The sequence below is a fragment of the Triplophysa dalaica genome, chromosome 18, assembly GCF_015846415.1.
Source record: "Triplophysa dalaica isolate WHDGS20190420 chromosome 18, ASM1584641v1, whole genome shotgun sequence".
NCBI lineage: Eukaryota > Metazoa > Chordata > Actinopteri > Cypriniformes > Nemacheilidae > Triplophysa > Triplophysa dalaica.
Genome location: NC_079559.1, coordinates 2,937,378 through 2,954,713, shown reverse-complemented (window position 1 = coordinate 2,954,713; position 17,336 = coordinate 2,937,378). Strand labels below are relative to the sequence as shown.

The following is a 17,336-nucleotide window of genomic DNA, read 5'->3' as shown; positions in this document are numbered from 1 at the left end:
AATTAGACTGTTTTGTTACCAAAATGCGTAAGACAGTCGCCATGAAAAAAGTGTGAACTTGATCCTGGCCACTTCTGCCATTCAAAAAGAAAAAGAAAGGATTTGAACGTTTGTTTGAAGATCTTTTATTATCTTTTATTGTATAGGGGTTAATACATTACGAAAGGTATACTTGTGAATAAGATCATTTTATTCAGAATCTTTAAGCCAAAATGAAATTTAAATTTATATTTGAAATATATTTTATGTAGTTCATACTAGTGTACTTGAATTACTACTTTTTCTATCCAAAGTGGGACTGGATTGCCCTAAATAAAGTGTTTAAAGGATAGTTCTCTCAAATAAAAAATGACTCTTTTATAATTCAATCACCCTCATGTCATTTCAAACTTGTATGACAGAACATAAGATTTTTGGTAACAAATAAACTCCATCGACTTCCATTGTATGGCCACAAAACCGCCGAGACACTTCTCAAAATATCTTTTGTGTTTCAGTCATATACAAGTTTTGAAAAACACGACGGAGTTAAAATTTTGGGGTGAACTATTGCTTAATAGTTCAGCGTTTGTCTGAGAAACACATTGAATGTCAATTAAAAGTGTTCTTTTTACTTAGAAAGAAGTACAGTAGCCTAAATTATAGTACAAATAAAACTTTTTTAGGACGGGACAATAGTTTCAATGATGATTTTTGTTGGAACGGAACCTAAAATAATCATTAGCACATTTTGTGAGGGCCGTTCGAGCCAAGATATTACTGTTAACTGTCCTGTAGACAATTTTCCTGGCCGTGCAGTTCTTGGCGGATTCAGACCTGGTAACCGGGGCGGGTGGGAGTCATTACACCCTGTCAGCGTTAAACAATGCAGGGTTTGTCAGGAGAAGCGCAGCTGCCATATTAAGCCGAGGCTGTGGCTGGCAGAAGTTTGTTGACTATGTTTAACTGAACTGCTCGACGCTATTCCTGTCTACAGTTGAGAGCAGACAGAAGCTCGGTCCTGAAGCACGACAGCTGAAATCAACTCCCACTCATTTAACATCAGCTAGTAAACAATACAGACAAATATGAATGTGGAATAACATAGTAAATACTGTAGCAGAGTTTACACTGGGCCAAACACGTTTCATGAATCAACTGAAGATTTGCAAATGATGATAATAGAATTCATTCAGGTTTCACACTCCAACGTCTGATATAGAAATCTCAACTTTACACCCACTGGTTAAACCAATGATGCTGTCCTGTGCTGGTCCAGATACACAGATACAGAACATACAAATGGCTTTTTTATGAATGATGTATTTTTTAGCTAAATGGTTTAACTGACAAAAAGAAAAGGCTTTAATGCGTGGGAAGATGGCCTATGAATGCATGTTCATGACAGATAGAAAAATGATTGATTATCAAAAGGGAGTTGCTCATTTTGTATAGAAACACTGCATTGCTCAGACATTACATAATATGTGGTTATGTAATACAGGTTTGAAAAGGCCTCAAAGTGTTTTGACAACAGACCACTGGCAACAAACTCAACATTGAAATGGTTTCCCTGTGAATGTATACAGCAATTTTACATTCCTTAAACACTTCTTAAACACAGAATAATAGAATATCATCGTTGTTTAGCAAATATTGCAGGGAGATCAGGTTAAGAGCTTGTAGAGACTTTGAGCCAAATGTTCAGTATTATGATGTGAGAATGAAAGACCGGGCAGCCACATCTGTTTAATATCATCATTAATATCATCATTTATATAATCATCTTCATACTGGTGACACAAAGACTCTCGACACGTACAATTCAATGCTTTGAATCATTTAACCAGTTCAAGGTCAAATTTACCAAAACTCGATATATTACTCAACTGAAACCGACTGAGCTCAAAGGTGTTTCACTTCGGTCTTGGGACATTTATATTTATAATCCTAAAACATCATTTATATACCAAAACAAACATTATCATTTCTTATTTTTAAATGGGTTAGTCTGTACAAACAAGTGTACTGTACACGAGAACTCATACTGTTTACAAAGCATCCCAGAATGTGGTTGAGTGAAAGAACAGAATGCACAGAGCTGTGATCTCGGTTATTTTAGTAGGTTTGCATGGTTTAACATTTACTCATTAAATGTGAGTAAATGTTAACAGATCAGTAAAAATGAAGTGCTAGGAACATTCAAGAGAGTTTAATTTTTGTTGGATCTTTTGACTAAAGTGCACTATGATATACATACCTATGTCTTCAGAGGTGTACAAAGACCTTAGAATGAGCGGTTATTTTTCTATTTATGGAATTTATCATGTTGCTCCTACAGTAGCCGTTAACGGACAAACTACAATGTAAATGCGTTAACTCCTTCGGCAAAGAAGCGAGAACGTGACGACATTGTTTGTTCTTTGTCAGCCAGATGGGAAGGGGTGGAGTTAGCCATTGGTTGCAATTTGTAGCCTCACCCCTAGATGCCGCTAAATTTCATATACGTCTCTCTCTTGTTTACATTGTTAGTATTTTTGCACTTATCTGAACCCGAGTTAGTCCTTGGCAGCACAGTAAGAGAGAGAGAAAGAGATAATAATGATGAGATCCGGGCAGTTTTCCGTCAGACTAAATGACAGATAACCCTAATAATACAATCATTAAAATATGTAACTAATACAATATAACGCAGCATTTAAGATGACAGACTTTATTTATTTCGTTTCGTTCATCAACATCCCAACTTGACCACATGAAACATAAGATACTCATGGAGAAAGATGCAGCGTCAGTTTCCTGATGACAATAGAGGAAGATACTGACTATGGAAACACGCCCATTACGCAAAACTGATACATCAAATATTGAACAATTGCAAAGTTTTCACAGCACTCCTTTTTCCCCTGCAAGACACTAGAAACACTAATAAAAAGAAGAACTAGCTACATTTGGAAATGCATATAAAGATGCCCTTTAAAGGAGTAGTTCACTTTAAAATAAGACCCCATTGACTTTTCATAGCAGGAATAGAAATTACTAAAGAAAGTCAATAGTCGGTTTCTAAACGGATTTGGTAAATACGCAACATAATATCAAAAACATCAGTTGATCACAAAAATCGAAACGCTTCGCTGCTTTAAACGCCTGCTTTCATAATCGTGCATTGACATATTCATTGAACCTCTCAAGTAAATGCTTTACTCATATAACCACATGTATAGCAAATACAGTCGTGACATATCGTCATGGCAGCAGATGGCATTCCTCGCATTTTTATTATCGTTAACAGTCAAGGAGGTCTGGAATTTCAAGCATCTATGATGTCATTATGATGTCGACGCCACAAATCCAAACAGGAATCTAACTCTGGGATCGCAAAGCTTTCTATTTGACACGCTTGAGCCACAAGAACCTTTGCAAAACATCCCATCGTATTTGTACTGATGTTGAATCAGAGGAGTTCAATGCGATGACCTAAAACGGTGGCCAATTTTCTTAACGCGGCGTTGATATTGTTTCGAGAACTAGAAAGAGAGAGATACAGTGTGTTGTGTTTTGAAATGTAATATCAGCTGTGAATGCTTTACTGTTCCAGCCAAAGTGGTGTTATTACCCGCTGTAACAGCTCTGCCAGGCTCATATCAGATTATACTGACTCTGTGGCCTCAAACAGGACGAGACTGGATAGAACCCGTTCTCTCCGCTCTACACCCGCCCAGAAGAGAGGGGTTCTATTCCATACAGGGCGAACAACAAAGATATCTGCCTATAGATAGAGAACAAGGCGGGAGAGAGTGAAGACGGGACGTAAACGTTCTCAAGAGTAGCCTGTATCTAATATAAACCAACACATGCATGTTTACCGCTACCATATATACATATTCATTTCCTCAAGGAAATTAAAGCAGAAGTTGTAAACGCTGTTATTAGGAATTAATAATGAACTTGTATCAAAACATTCAATGAAGTGTTTTTTTCTTTGTCCTTTCTTTGTCGTCATTACAGAAAGCACATTTTCTCTGTATATTGTTTGTAACACCGTTCTTACATAAACCATGTACAAATTATACATATCACACAAATCTGGAAAGGACATGTTATGTTGTCTTTATGAGCAACGCTCTGGAAATAAAAATAAAAAAACAGCAGAAAATCACAGCAACAACAAAAATAAACTTGCAAGCTTGAATAGAAAATCAAGTTTTTTGAGGAACAGAACCCTGCTTGCACTCAACAGCCTGCCGAGTGACACACAGCCCGGCGGAGCTGCTTTCGGCCAATGAGGATGCAGGAAAGAGGCCGAGTGCACTGTGGTCTCCGTTTAGTCCGATTTTTTATCCTGCTCGGCTTCGTATTTGGCCTGCGTAGAAACAGAAAGATCTTTAAAATTTAACAGAGCCGCAGATTTGCACAATCCGGTAAGATTTGGTAAGTGACTTGGGTAGCGACATGTGAAGCTGAGCCAGCCGGGTCCAACGGTTTGACCCGTTAGATTAACCTAATACTACTAAATAATAAGTTTGTATTTTTATCCTAAAATTTAAAGGGAAAATGGGCCTTAATGTCACAAAAGCGTCTGTTTTCTTTACGTTTTGGAGTGAAATAATAACCCTCATAACACATCAGATTCAAACAGCACTTATATGTCTTTTGATAATAGCGGCAAAAATAAACCGGTGCACGGATGCAGTAAGCACCTTATTGACATGTCTGGTGTGTGTTGAGTGTGTAATGTGTATAACCAGAGCACATGCTCATGAGTCATGACCTCATGCTCATGATGTGTCTGTAAACCCCCTTGCAAACACACACACATGCATGCATATGCGCATGCACACACACACACACACACACCTTTTTTTGCATTTTCACAATTTAGTTTAATTTATAAGCAGTTTGGGAACCAAAATGTCCCTACAAGGTCAAAAATGACTGACATCTTTGTGAGGACATTTGGTCCCCACACTATAGGGGTTACCAGCACCACGCACGCACACACATAGAAGGACCCCTGCAGTCATATGATAAGATCTCCAAAGAGGGCAGTTCAGAGCAGGTGCACCGGGTTCAGAGAAATAAACGCACATCTATGACATCTGTGGGAGTATAGATTACAGTATAGTTTATTATGACTCAAAACAGAAAAATAGACTCGATTATTTGCGTTACTGGCAAGTATGCTCGAGCCAGGCCGGTAAACCTGTGCAGCATAAAAAGTGCTGGAATACAACTAATTCCGAATTTCTGCCGTGTGTTGAAATGATTTATGTTAACTATGATTCGTTGTAATATTATGTGATTTATAACCCCGAGCTGGAAGAAGTAGTGTGAACCTGAGATGCAGCTATAGTGAGCTACTTTGAAATTGACTCTCGATCTATAATTTTAGAAACAGGCGGATGACAACACGTATGGGATTTCCAACTTTACTCGGTACCAAAATGTCAGACCTTCCATGAAGGCTCACATCCCATAACTTCTTGGCAAAATGTAAAAAAATAAAACATTGCCGATGATCAGTTACACTATGTGCCTAAAAGCCTTTATGGCAGCATCGGGACTAGGGGGGCATCGAACGACCTCAAAAGTGAGGCTGCTCTTTGATCGTCCCCTGGTGGCTGGCTGCAGTACAGCTCATAAACCCCGCCCCCTCCGTGTACACAAATGAGACAGGAGCCAAACAATAAAATCCAATTACACTTCAAATCTTTTTTTTTCCCAAAGATGTTTTCAGTTCTTTTAGACGTTTTTATCACGTTAATGCTCTGTTATTAAAAAAGTTTGGCTTTAGTAAATTATAAGATGTTATAAAATGGGGTGTGGTAACATGACTTCTTCGTTTGCGAATGAGTCATCAGGGAATATGGGGCGGAGCTTGATAACGCGCTCCACTTGGTGCTCACTGTTGCGCACATTGACGATTCCTTCTGCGAATGCAGAGGCTCCAAACTGACGTTTTTGCGTAACATGTCGCCGCCAATAGTCTGATAATTTTACGTTCGATTCATTACAATGGAAGGAAGCGGCATCACACTGTCCATCTTTTTTACAGTCTATGATCGGGACGTACTATAATAGCATTACATTGAGTCTTGATACCGTTTCAAAATATTTCAGATACAACCCGCTATTTGATTTTAAATAACTGTAGTTTAGGGATGCATTAATCTTACATACAAGCAATTATACAAATCTGCATTAGGCCTGTGATATTTGTATTTCTGTAGTGTTAACACAGATGCGCCAGTAGCACTTCTTCACTAACTCGACAACAGTGCCATCACATCTGTTCTCGTAATTGCTTGATTTCAGACGAGTGAAAATGAGCAGCTCTGCAAAATATTCTGACACATTTACAATTTATTTCATTTATCCAAGTGACCTCCAGTGTATCAAAGTAATCATTTTATCAGAATTTCTGCGTTTTCAAATTTTATCAGCACAAAAAAAACATGTGTGTGTGCGCGCCCCTGTGATCCTGGTAAACCTAATATTATGGGGCCAGAAAGATTCTATATTAAACTAAATTATGTTTATTTGAAAAGTAAAATATCTTTCCCAATGTGTGTGTGTGTTGAAGCACTGACCTGCAGTCTGGCGTGTTCCTCCAACAGACGGTCATATTCTGTCGTGAGGTTCTCCGCTTGTTTCTTCATGGCCTTCACGTCACTGTCGGCCTTCTGATGTGCTGCAAACACAAGAAAACAGAGTCAGAATCAAAGCAACAAAAACAACCTCAGAACTCAGAAGAATATTTCTGCAGCACCCTGTCATTTCATTACAGCATCATCACAAAGTCTCAGTCAACAAATCAAACTGGCGCTTGTGTTCCTGAAATGATTTGCTTAGCATTATTGCGCAAAGATGCAAAACGGTCACATTGAACTTTTTAACAGATGTACACACCGGTCCAGCAGTCAAGCTTTTTTAAATCTTATATATGTAATAAAATCAAAAAATCTGCAAATGTTAAAATCTTTATCATTTTGATTCAGTCAGTTATAAATGTTTTGTTGGTGTTAAAAACTGAAACAGGAAGTTCTTCTGGACCAGCATCATTTATGTCTTGAGAAATGGTCTATAACACTGTGTCTACACCGGATGCGGTGACAATAGAATGCATTACAACCCATTTTACATTTATCCACACTGGATGCAATACTGTGTAAAATGTCAACATGCTGTATGTGGGTATTCAGAGGGACGCGACCTTCAGGTTTACTAGACTCATTTGTCAGTGAGGAGTTCATTCTGCTGGTGTAATCTTGAGTTACTCACCGCCGGTTTATCAGACCAGGTTGGGTAAACCTTGTAACACTTGCTATCTATATTTACTCCCGACTGACTACGTCAGCTGTTAGGAGTGTGAAGAAGACAGAGGTTTCCTCCCTGTTCTGTTCTGACAAATAACAAAACTGATTTAATGAATTTTAAATCTTTATGAATATTTCAAGGGTCCGATCAGTAAATAGGGGCTTTCGGACCGCAGGAATGATTTTGTAGATCCGGAACGACTTGCCAGAAGTACACGCTTTTCCGCAGGAACCGTCCATAAAAAAAATTCTGACCTTTTTGGAAGAACACTTTAGCTCCTTCTCTGAGGCAGGGTGTAAACTGGCAGGAATAGACCCGTGTGCAAGCAAACGCTGATTCCCTGAACTTCTGTTGTTTGGTTGTTTGTCGTTGTTCGACGGACGTGCTTAAATCACGTTGCTGTGGAACGGCTTACGTCACTAAATAGTTCCTTTTGCTGGTGCAAATGCTATCGGGGAAAATGGCCCGAGGGAAAACTTAATTCACGCCCTCTTCGCTCATTCCAGAACCTTGTTCCTGAACTTATCCTGTCGAAAAGCGCCTAATGTCTCCCCAAAATTGCTCAAATGATGTACAGTGACATTTCATCCAACAACCAAAACAAAAGAATTAACAAGAACATTTGTTTGAATTCATAAAAGAACGGTTCACCGAAACACCTTCATCATTTACTCATGTCATTCTTCTGCAGAACACACAAGAAGGTATTTTGAAGAACATTGGTAGCAAAACAACACTGACCCCCACTGTATGAACACAAAACCAATGAGACATTTCACAAAATATCTTCTTTTTGGGTCCACAGAAGAAAGATTATTTTATGATGGTTTCAGTATTTATTTCACCTTTCTTAGTTGCCTCGAGTTCATCCTTCAACTGTCGGACCTCTACAGCAAGTTTCTTCTTCTCCTCCTCTGCATTGGTCTTGGCCTTTCCGCCCACCTCCGGCACCTCCACGCCTGCCTCCCGCAATTTCTGCAAAAACAGGCAGAATCTATTAGTCATATCATGAGACGGACGTGCGGTTATTTCTCAAATGTGTCATGAAATGTCTTGTCACGTCCCCAGTTCCTCTGGAGATGTATCCTCAAAAACGTTTGGCTGTTACCCTTGACCTTTCAAAGTCAAAACTGGCCCCTTCAACACATGTTCCTGGTATTGCAAATCATTAGTTTTTGTCTCTGTAACCTTTAATCTGCTTCTGAAACACCTTTCCTGGACTGTTGATGTCACCTAGGCAGCACAAACTACTAAAAAACGTTAACCAATAACCAGAAAGCTGCAGTTTCAAATTCTCATTCAGGTACGGCTTCGTTCATAAAACGTTTACGAGCACTTCTCTTGGATAAAATCAAGCACCTACAGCTTTAATAACACCAGTCAACCGTGAGCTGTCATGTCACATCTCAGCTTCCCTTTGTTTTGATTTAATGTCAAGTAAGAAGAACCGTGCTCTTACGTCACTGAACTTACTGAACTTGCTGTACTCTCGTACTCCTTACAAGTGAACATCATGTCAGAAGGAGTATTGCGTTAATCCTGTCAAGGGTCACGAAACTTCCTCGTACGTGAAACTAGTCCAAGTACATACTCCAGAAAATCATTCGAATGTGACCGTGTGAATACTTTAAGGTTAGCTAATCGGACATATTGCAATGTAACAGGACCTGAACAACAGAACATACACAGGGGGGAACATACATCTAAAGGTTGTGTCCTGCCCGCTGGGAACAACATGCTTTTGGATGTGGGTCAGATGTTTTAATGTTAACTGGAGATATAAGAAAAATTATAACACGTTCAAGCTGAAAAGAGTGGGACAGGAGCCAGGAGGATGAGTTTTCAAAACAAATTTACCTAGGCTAAAAAAGATGAGTCAATGTATAAAGCGCAATTCACAGAGACAATGTAAAAAATTGTCATGAAAATGACTTCAATGAAATCTTGTTCTAAAACAAAAATGCTAAATATAAGACACATTGCTTGTTTAAGGGTGCTAACAGCCATCAGCAAAGGAATCTTGTAAGCTAACAGTCATTTAAAGTATTTATAAACACAATGTCACATAACTTATAACTGCTATATGTGACCCTGGACCATTAAACCATTACATTTTTTTTGCCAATAGTGAAAAATCATTAGGATATTTAGTAAAGATCAAGTTCCATGAATACATTTATTTTTGTGAGTTATATGTTATCTTAAGGACTTAATTTGGACAACTTTACGGTGTATCTCAGTATTTGATTTTTGCACCCTCAGACTCTAAATTGTTGTATCTCAGCCAAATATTGTCCATCTAACAAATCAACAGAAAGCTTTTTTGTCCGATTTTGAAAAGTTGACCCATAATACTGGTTTTGTTGTTCAGGGTCACAAATTGTGAATGAGATTCTTGTAAAAAATAATCATCCTATTTACATTTGATAAAATGTGAATCCACTTTTTGACATTGAAGTGGAAACCAAGACGCAAGCACCTGGCCTGGTAGTAAGAAAACAATTGATTTTAAAAATGCAATTTATAATAATATTATATTGTAATATTTTTGGTATAGGAATTATATTAACTTTATTTAAAACTACGAAACTAGGATTCTTTGCAGATAAAAGAAGATATTTTGAAGAAAGTTGGTCACCGAACAGCACTGGACCCCATTGACTTCTAGTGTATGACCACAAAACCAAGTGAATTGGGTCCAGATAACAACATTCTTCAAATTAATTTTCTTCTTTTGTGTTCTGTAAAAGAAAGAAAGTCATACGGGTTTGAAATGAGAGGAGGTTGAATAAATGATGACGGAAGTTCATTTTTGGTTGAACTATCACTTTAGATTTGTGCCACATAATGTTTGATTTAGACGTCTTTAGACTTCATGTATAAACCAGTCAGGGTTAGAACGGTGCTTCACTAAAAGCCATAGGCTAATGTGATTTCAACTCCATTCTTAAAAATGATTGTTTTTTAAAAATAACTACCCTTGATCCAAAAAAGCCAATCAGAGATGTGGCCACTGTCACCATGGAAACAGAAATCATGGCAAGAAAATTCAGCAGCGGCCGCCCACTCCCGTAATGCAGTCCGTCTCTACACTGCCTTGATTTTGCATATATCTTCTAAAAATAATCTATCAATGATATTCATTCATATATCAGTATTAAGTTTTCATACTTACAATCCATTAAGAGAGTTTAAAATAATACTACATACTAAAAATGCTTCCTAGTGTTTTAAACGTTGCGATTTATTATGAAACAGTCAAGGTCAGGCAGGTCATCTCATCCTGCTCACGTCCGGACCACCCGTCTGACCGTTTCTCACGAGCGGAGCGGCCACAAGCTGTGTCTGCGGGAGATTTACACACATCATTCTGCAAGGGTCAAACTTCATTTACTAAATTGAAATATTTCAATATCTGTCATCCGGCACGGCTTGTGCTGTTTATGGCTCTCTATGTGGCGTTACAGTATTTGACAGACAAGAATGATGGCGACATGAACGCATATGTGTGTGTGTGATAACCACGTGCGTCGTGCCTCTATGCGGGGTGACACCATGCAAAGATCAATGCGGTGACTTTCTGCACGTCAGCACTGTAATTGAGCCGCCCATCACAGTGTGGCCCTGCGGAACTATCCCAGCATTCTCCTCTGCACACTGGAGCTTTTTGCACACCAGTTGACCTTGTGAAAAGGTCTTTTTAAAGGTCAGTTTTGACCCTGAGCGAAGTTTCGTGTTCGGCTTTGGCTATTGATTTAATTCATAAAGGATTAATAGTATAATTTCGTACGATGAAATCAATCTAATTGTGATTTCGCTCAAAATCAACCGTTAAAGGCATATTTCATTCAAAAATGAAAATTCTTGCATTATTAACTCTCCCTGATGTCATTCACAACTTGTGTCACTTTTTTCATTCTGCAGAACACAATAGAAGATATTTCACTAACCTGAGTGTGAATAAATGACATTTTTATTTATAGATGAACTATCCCTTTAATTTGCTGCCCTCTAGAGGTAAACATCAGCTTGCTTGAGTTCAGTGACCCACTTTCACTGATATGTTGATGCACTATATTTCTCAGAGGAAAACCGAGATGGACACTTTCTTCATAAACCGGACTGACGTATGATAACACGTAAAGTTTAATCATTACGACGAAGTTCCTATTGAGATTTCAAATGAAACCCCATGACAGTCATTAACCAAACACAAGGGCGATCTTTGGAGGTCCTGGTAAAACTGGAGAATTGTGTGTCGATCTCTCTCACCTCCTGCAGCGTCTCATTTTCATCCATGTATTTCCTTGCGGCGTCATTGGCTCCCTCCGCCTGCTTCTTAAAAGCTTCATTAGAGGCCATCAGTGTGGCCTGCTGGGACAACAGAGTAGCCAAACGTCTCAACAGCCTGCAGGAGAAAAACAACAACTATTTTATGACAAACTATATACACGTTTTAACAAAACCAGAGTGAATAAATGATGACTGAAGATTACGGGTCTGCATGAGATTTATCTGGAACGGCTCTCCCCACCATAACCTTGAAATTCAACTGCAATAAAAAGCTTTGGCGTATGTGCTTAATTCGAATAGCATACGTCTCTCACTCTTGGCTGCAAACCTAAAAAACAGAAGTTAAAACAGAGCCTTCAGGCCTTCGTGGAATTTGGAAATTGATTGCAGCAATAACATCCCTCCGGTTCAGAGCAGAATGGTCTGGTTCACATACACAAAGCAGATCAGAGATTGAGTTAAGCAGCATCGAGGTGTGTTTAAATCCCCTCCGGTCGATGGCATGACAAAAAACCAACAGAAACAAATGACTTACTCAACCATAAGCAAATACATAACCACTTGATGCCTAAAGGCTATTTTTCTCACGTTATTCAATCTTTTCTATCAGAAATTTACTTTTATATTTCCAGATCAATTAAGATCATTTAGCTTTTGCATGTAAACTTAAATCCAGAGAGCATGGGCCGTAGCTGTCGCTTTAGTGTTTTGCCAACATGTATATAGGAGTTCAGGGTTTTAGAGATGTCTGTCGCAGCCAGAATACAGATGGGTTTGGTGGGGTTAACCACGGAGAGCCACAACTTGCAAATATGCAAGACACTGTAAAAGATAACTAGGTCAAACCCTCAGTATGAGAGGTCACCTTAGGTAACATTCACGTTTAAAAAATATTTGTATTCAACAAATATAAAACATATTAAAAACTGCTGGTAAAACGACTGGCACATTAAAGATATCTGAAAAATCTATTAAATTAAAAAATAGATTTCTTTATAAGCACTAAATATTTTTTGTTTACAAGTATAATGTTATTGTTTTTAAGAAAAAAAAATATTATTATTGTTGTTGTTATTATTTTTAGTAGTAGTAGTATTAACAAGTTATCAGGATTTTTGGAAAACTACTTTAAATAAAAGAATCAGCATAATTAATCATTATTAATAATAAATAAATAACTTGTCTTTTTGAATTCAACTGAATAAGGAAAAAAATATTAAATAAAGTATATAAATAGATATATGTATATATAAATTATATGTGTGTTTTGGACAATAATTATTTTAGCTCCATTATTTAGTTTTCATAATTGTTGGAAGCCAACAATACAATTAATTGCACAGCATAAACATAACATTATCATGATGTGGAAGCTTATATAGTAATATCTTATATAGTAATATATCTATCTAAAGTTATAACGTATATGTGCCACAAAAACGAGGATTCACAATAACAATTTTAGGGTGAATACTATTTAATTATTTATTAGTTATGATGACTTTTTATAAGATAACACTAGACGCACATGAATAAAATATCTTAACCCTTCCTAACACAAAGGTGCAAAACAGCAGTTTCCAAAGCGTTATCAGATCTTTCTCTGCTGAAATGAAACAGAAACGTCTGTGCGTCAACCGCTACATCCCAACACCTCTGTAGCATAACTCAAACTGTCACGGGCCGCTGCAGAGGTGCTAGCGGTCCGTTTTGTAACAGGAGTCGTGACCTTTGAGCCAGTTGGGATGCCATGTACACGGGCTAAATATACTAGCCGTCATCATTGGATTGATCACATGTCCTGCACCTGTCCGCATGGTTACAAATATGACACTTGGACCTGGCAGTCAAGGGAAGTAGTATCGCTAATGACGTAGTAGCCTTCCGGCCGGGTATAAATAACATGCCATTCAGAGAGTCACGGTAAACCCCTGTAAGGAAAAACTATGCAGACCAGACACCCAAGCTGGGAGACACTTATTAGTTACGCGCTGTACGAAAGGTGAACAGACCTATCGGGCCGCAGGACGTTATGTATCCATGTGCTTTGTGAATGGAAACAGTGTGGGGGACCCCCGCCGGAATCAACATCAGCGTTTTTTTACACATTCACCTTTTTTAACCATAGATTATGAAGCTGGCTGGGTCCAATCTAATATACAGTAGAACTATCAAGTGGTAGTGTAGTTTTCAGAACACAACCTGACCGTTCTCGTAAACCTCATCGGGACAGAATGAGCACGACTGCAGAACCCCAAGACCTTGATAAGTGCCAGAGAAAAGTTCACTCCACTTCACTGTTGGGTGCCATCGGCGAAAATACAATAAGATTGTGAAACCGATTGCTTTCAACTGCTGCCAAAGCTTCATGAGGAGAGACATGTTGTGGTGAGAAAGTGAAAGGGGACAGAGAGGATTGAGAAACGAGAAGCATTTTTACTCAGAATGAAATTTGTGTTTTACAAAACAGAAGCAAATATTTTTTATGACTTTCAGTTCTGTTAACAGTTCTTAAATGTGCATTCTTCTGTCGATGTGTCGAAATACATACAACCTCATTCACTTTGTCTATAAATAATCTCACTGTATTACTATTCAGCAGTCTGATTCAAACGTATGACTCTTAAAGTCCCCCCGTGCTCGATAATTGTATCCCTTAAAACTAAACTTTGACCAAAAAAATTACATATTTAAAGGTTTTTTCCTTTGAAATTGTCCCTTAATATGAATGTAAACCTCATCTTCAATAATCTTAGGCAAAGACACGAATATGCAAATTAGCCCCGCCTCCATTCAATCACAGTCGGCAGTTCCAGACTCTGCTAAAACTGAAACTGAGAGCTGACTCAGCACTGCAGCGATCTTTTTAGGCCGAATCTTTTGCCTGTTTTCCCTTAAACTGCTGATGCACAGGGATCAAATGAGTTGATGTGATTGGTCACAAGTTTAAGACGTCATTAACCGGAGCAGTTTCAAACCACATTTTGTAGACTCCCTTTTGTAAACTGCAGTTTTATGGAGAAAATACTCTCCAATAGTTTCAGATTGTACATTTGCACCTGGTTTGTCTTAAATCATATTAAAAACAATACACATTAAAAACTTGATTTTCATCACAGGGGGTCTTTAACAGGCGGTTCTCTAGAGGAAGAGCGAGATTAAAGCACTCACAGACAGAGCAGCAGAGCAAAACCGGCAATGTATTCATTCCTTTGAGCTCTGAACAGCTTCATGTGGATGTGCTCGACTGCCACAGGGTTGTTGCTCAGGTCAACCTTCTCGGTCACGCTGTACTTTCTTACTTCTCTAAAGGCATCTGTCAAAAGCAGAAACATAAACACAAGTTTCATTCATTCACATTTTCTTCTAATTCTATCAATACTTCCAGAAAGAAATGGCAGGAATGAATATGCTTTGGCTGGTTTTGATAAAAAGGAACACAAATATTGATGACTCATCCTGCAGATACTCTTTTGAATCTAGCGCTATTCGTTTTTTCATATAAATACATTTAAGTCATGCTGATTTACATGTCACCTAGTATCTAAATGGCTAACATAAATGTGATTGTCCTCTCTTTCTAATAAGAGTAAGCTAAGAATGAGTTGAATGGGATCAGTCATATTTTACATTATTGCAATACAGAATTTAGGCCTTCACCAAGCCATATAAAGTTCTCTTTTTGTAGCACGTGTAATGCCACAAAATCACTTAAGTAGTTCACTCGAGTAAGCTCAAACATTATTTATTCAAACAAGGTGAGTGAAAGTGCGTAACCTCACCTATGAGTAGAAAGACGAGGATACAAATGATCACAATGAAGGCTGTGTTTCCATACGTCGTAATGACAGCGACAAGCCGGGATTTGAAAATTTTACTCCATCTAAAATAGACACGATGATAACATGATACAACAACAACATGATAAACGGAGGCCAAGAGGCACATAAGATAAGATTAAGGTTTCTTAACAAGACCAAAGAACAAACATCATGATTTGAATTTTCTTTCCAACAATGATAAACTGGCGTCCAAAGATGAAACAATCAAGCATCTGTCCTGTTTCTGAGTCTTGGTTTTCACAAGCACAAACATTCTTCGCATTTTATTGCGATTCTACAGTCCCCATCTTTATATAACTTGCTAAATCAATTAAAAGGTCATAAGATTTCACATTTAAGGAATTACATGCGAAAGTGTTGGGTGTTGAGCTGGAAAAAACAAAATGATGGCTCAATAGCCACTCAGAACTTGAGTTGGAAAAATCCTAAGAGCGTTCTGCAGTGAGGAAAACGTCTGTAAATGAATATCGTAAATCTGAAATGACAATACGCTTTAAAAGCTCCGTCTCCAAAAACATATACAATTGAATAGACTAGATTGGGTTAACATGACAAAATGGGGTGTGGCCTCAAATCTTCATTAAATTGTTTCCCCTTTTAACATGTGTTTGATCAAACTTGACAGATGCCTTAACATATACAAAAGTGAAAATCTTACCTTTTAGGGGATATGAATGGGACACACAGCAGTAATACAGCAAATACTTCTGCATAAAGAAATGTAGCCACGGCCGTCCACTGAAGACTCATGACAGCAACCTGCTAACCTGTGAGGACAAAAGAAATGATCAGTCTGACTGGAAAGTCCTGAAACAATCCATGTACACCTACAAACATGTCAGATAAGGAGAAAATGCATTTCATCATGGATAAAGTAAATCCTTGAGGCACAACACACTACAAAATGCGGACATTCAAGTTGCATCTATTATAACTGACACAACAGCACCATCTCTTGTCTACAGCAGAAAAAAACATCACACAAGAAATAACTAAACAAATTGAGGCCTTGACAGAAAACACAGTTTGGCTGATTTTGGGGGAAACAACACTTTCTTTCATAGTTCTCTAAATTGTGTATTTTTTCTCCCATCTGAACATATATAAGACTTGTAACAGGTACATAAACACTGCTTTTTAAAAAAAGACCAGTTCTTAACATCAGGATTATAAATGAAGGTGATTAATATTTATTTCTGATCTGAGATCAGATATAAGGTAGGTCTCATACATTAAACATTTCAACCAAGAATACATAAGCGTGGACATCTGATTTTAAACCAATAGATAGATATATCACATCTGTAAATATATATATACAAACAGACGAAATACATTTGCGAACAAACACACACATAAAGAGTTTTGCACAGCTTTACAATAAGCAAAATCGCTTTCATTATTGTACACGCCCACTTTATGGCGCTTTTTAAAGTGCGCATTGTGGTTTAACATAACACAGATCAAAAAAAATGTATAACACTTACAGAGACTGAAGGAAAAAGCAAAATAATTCACAGAAAGGCCTGTGAAAATCTGTCAAAACTTCTGCTGTTGCCTAATTCCTGCTCGTTTCAATCTGTTTCCGGTATGCGTGCCAACTCACGCTAACGACAGCGTGATAACTTCCGGTGTTATGCTAGAGTAAAAGTCCCCAAAACATAAAAAAACGAAAGGGAATTAAGAGTCACATAAAGACCATTTGATTCCAAAATAATGTATATTCAAAGCGCAAACAACCATATGAACATTACAACAATACTTGTCATCGGAAAGTATTAAACGTTTAGACACATAATCTATAGAACAAAAATAAACATGTTAATTATTATTATTAAAATAGTTACTGTACATTTGAAACATTATTACTTGTTATTGTTATTCATAAGAATGCAAACCAAAGTG

The 17,336-nt window shown here is 37.8% G+C and overlaps 1 protein-coding gene across 1 annotated transcript; it reads right to left on the bottom strand.

Moving 5' to 3' along the window:
- Positions 1–1,708: 1,708 nt before the first annotated feature.
- Positions 1,709–17,050, bottom strand: bcap31 (B cell receptor associated protein 31). Its single transcript, XM_056729656.1, has 8 exons — positions 16,919–17,050; positions 16,090–16,198; positions 15,372–15,472; positions 14,761–14,905; positions 11,569–11,704; positions 8,142–8,271; positions 6,570–6,670; positions 1,709–4,342 (listed from the first exon to the last, which is right to left on the bottom strand). Exons 2-8 carry the CDS (start codon positions 16,179–16,181, stop codon positions 4,304–4,306), a joined length of 744 nt encoding a protein of 247 aa, XP_056585634.1. The 5' UTR covers positions 16,182–16,198; positions 16,919–17,050; the 3' UTR covers positions 1,709–4,303.
- Between the last annotated feature and the right edge of the window lie 286 nt (positions 17,051–17,336).

Excerpts from the sequence above, each read along its gene's own strand:
- bcap31 (XM_056729656.1), bottom strand. The coding sequence starts at position 16,181 with ATGAGTCTTCAGTGGACGGCCGTGGCTACATTTCTTTATGCAGAAGTA. Across the intron at positions 6,671-8,141 it reads ACTCGAGGCAACTAAGAAAG|CACATCAGAAGGCCGACAGT; the intron begins GTGAAATAAATA and ends TTGTGTTTGCAG. Across the intron at positions 4,343-6,569 it reads AGGAACACGCCAGACTGCAG|GCCAAATACGAAGCCGAGCA; the intron begins GTCAGTGCTTCA and ends GTTTCTACGCAG.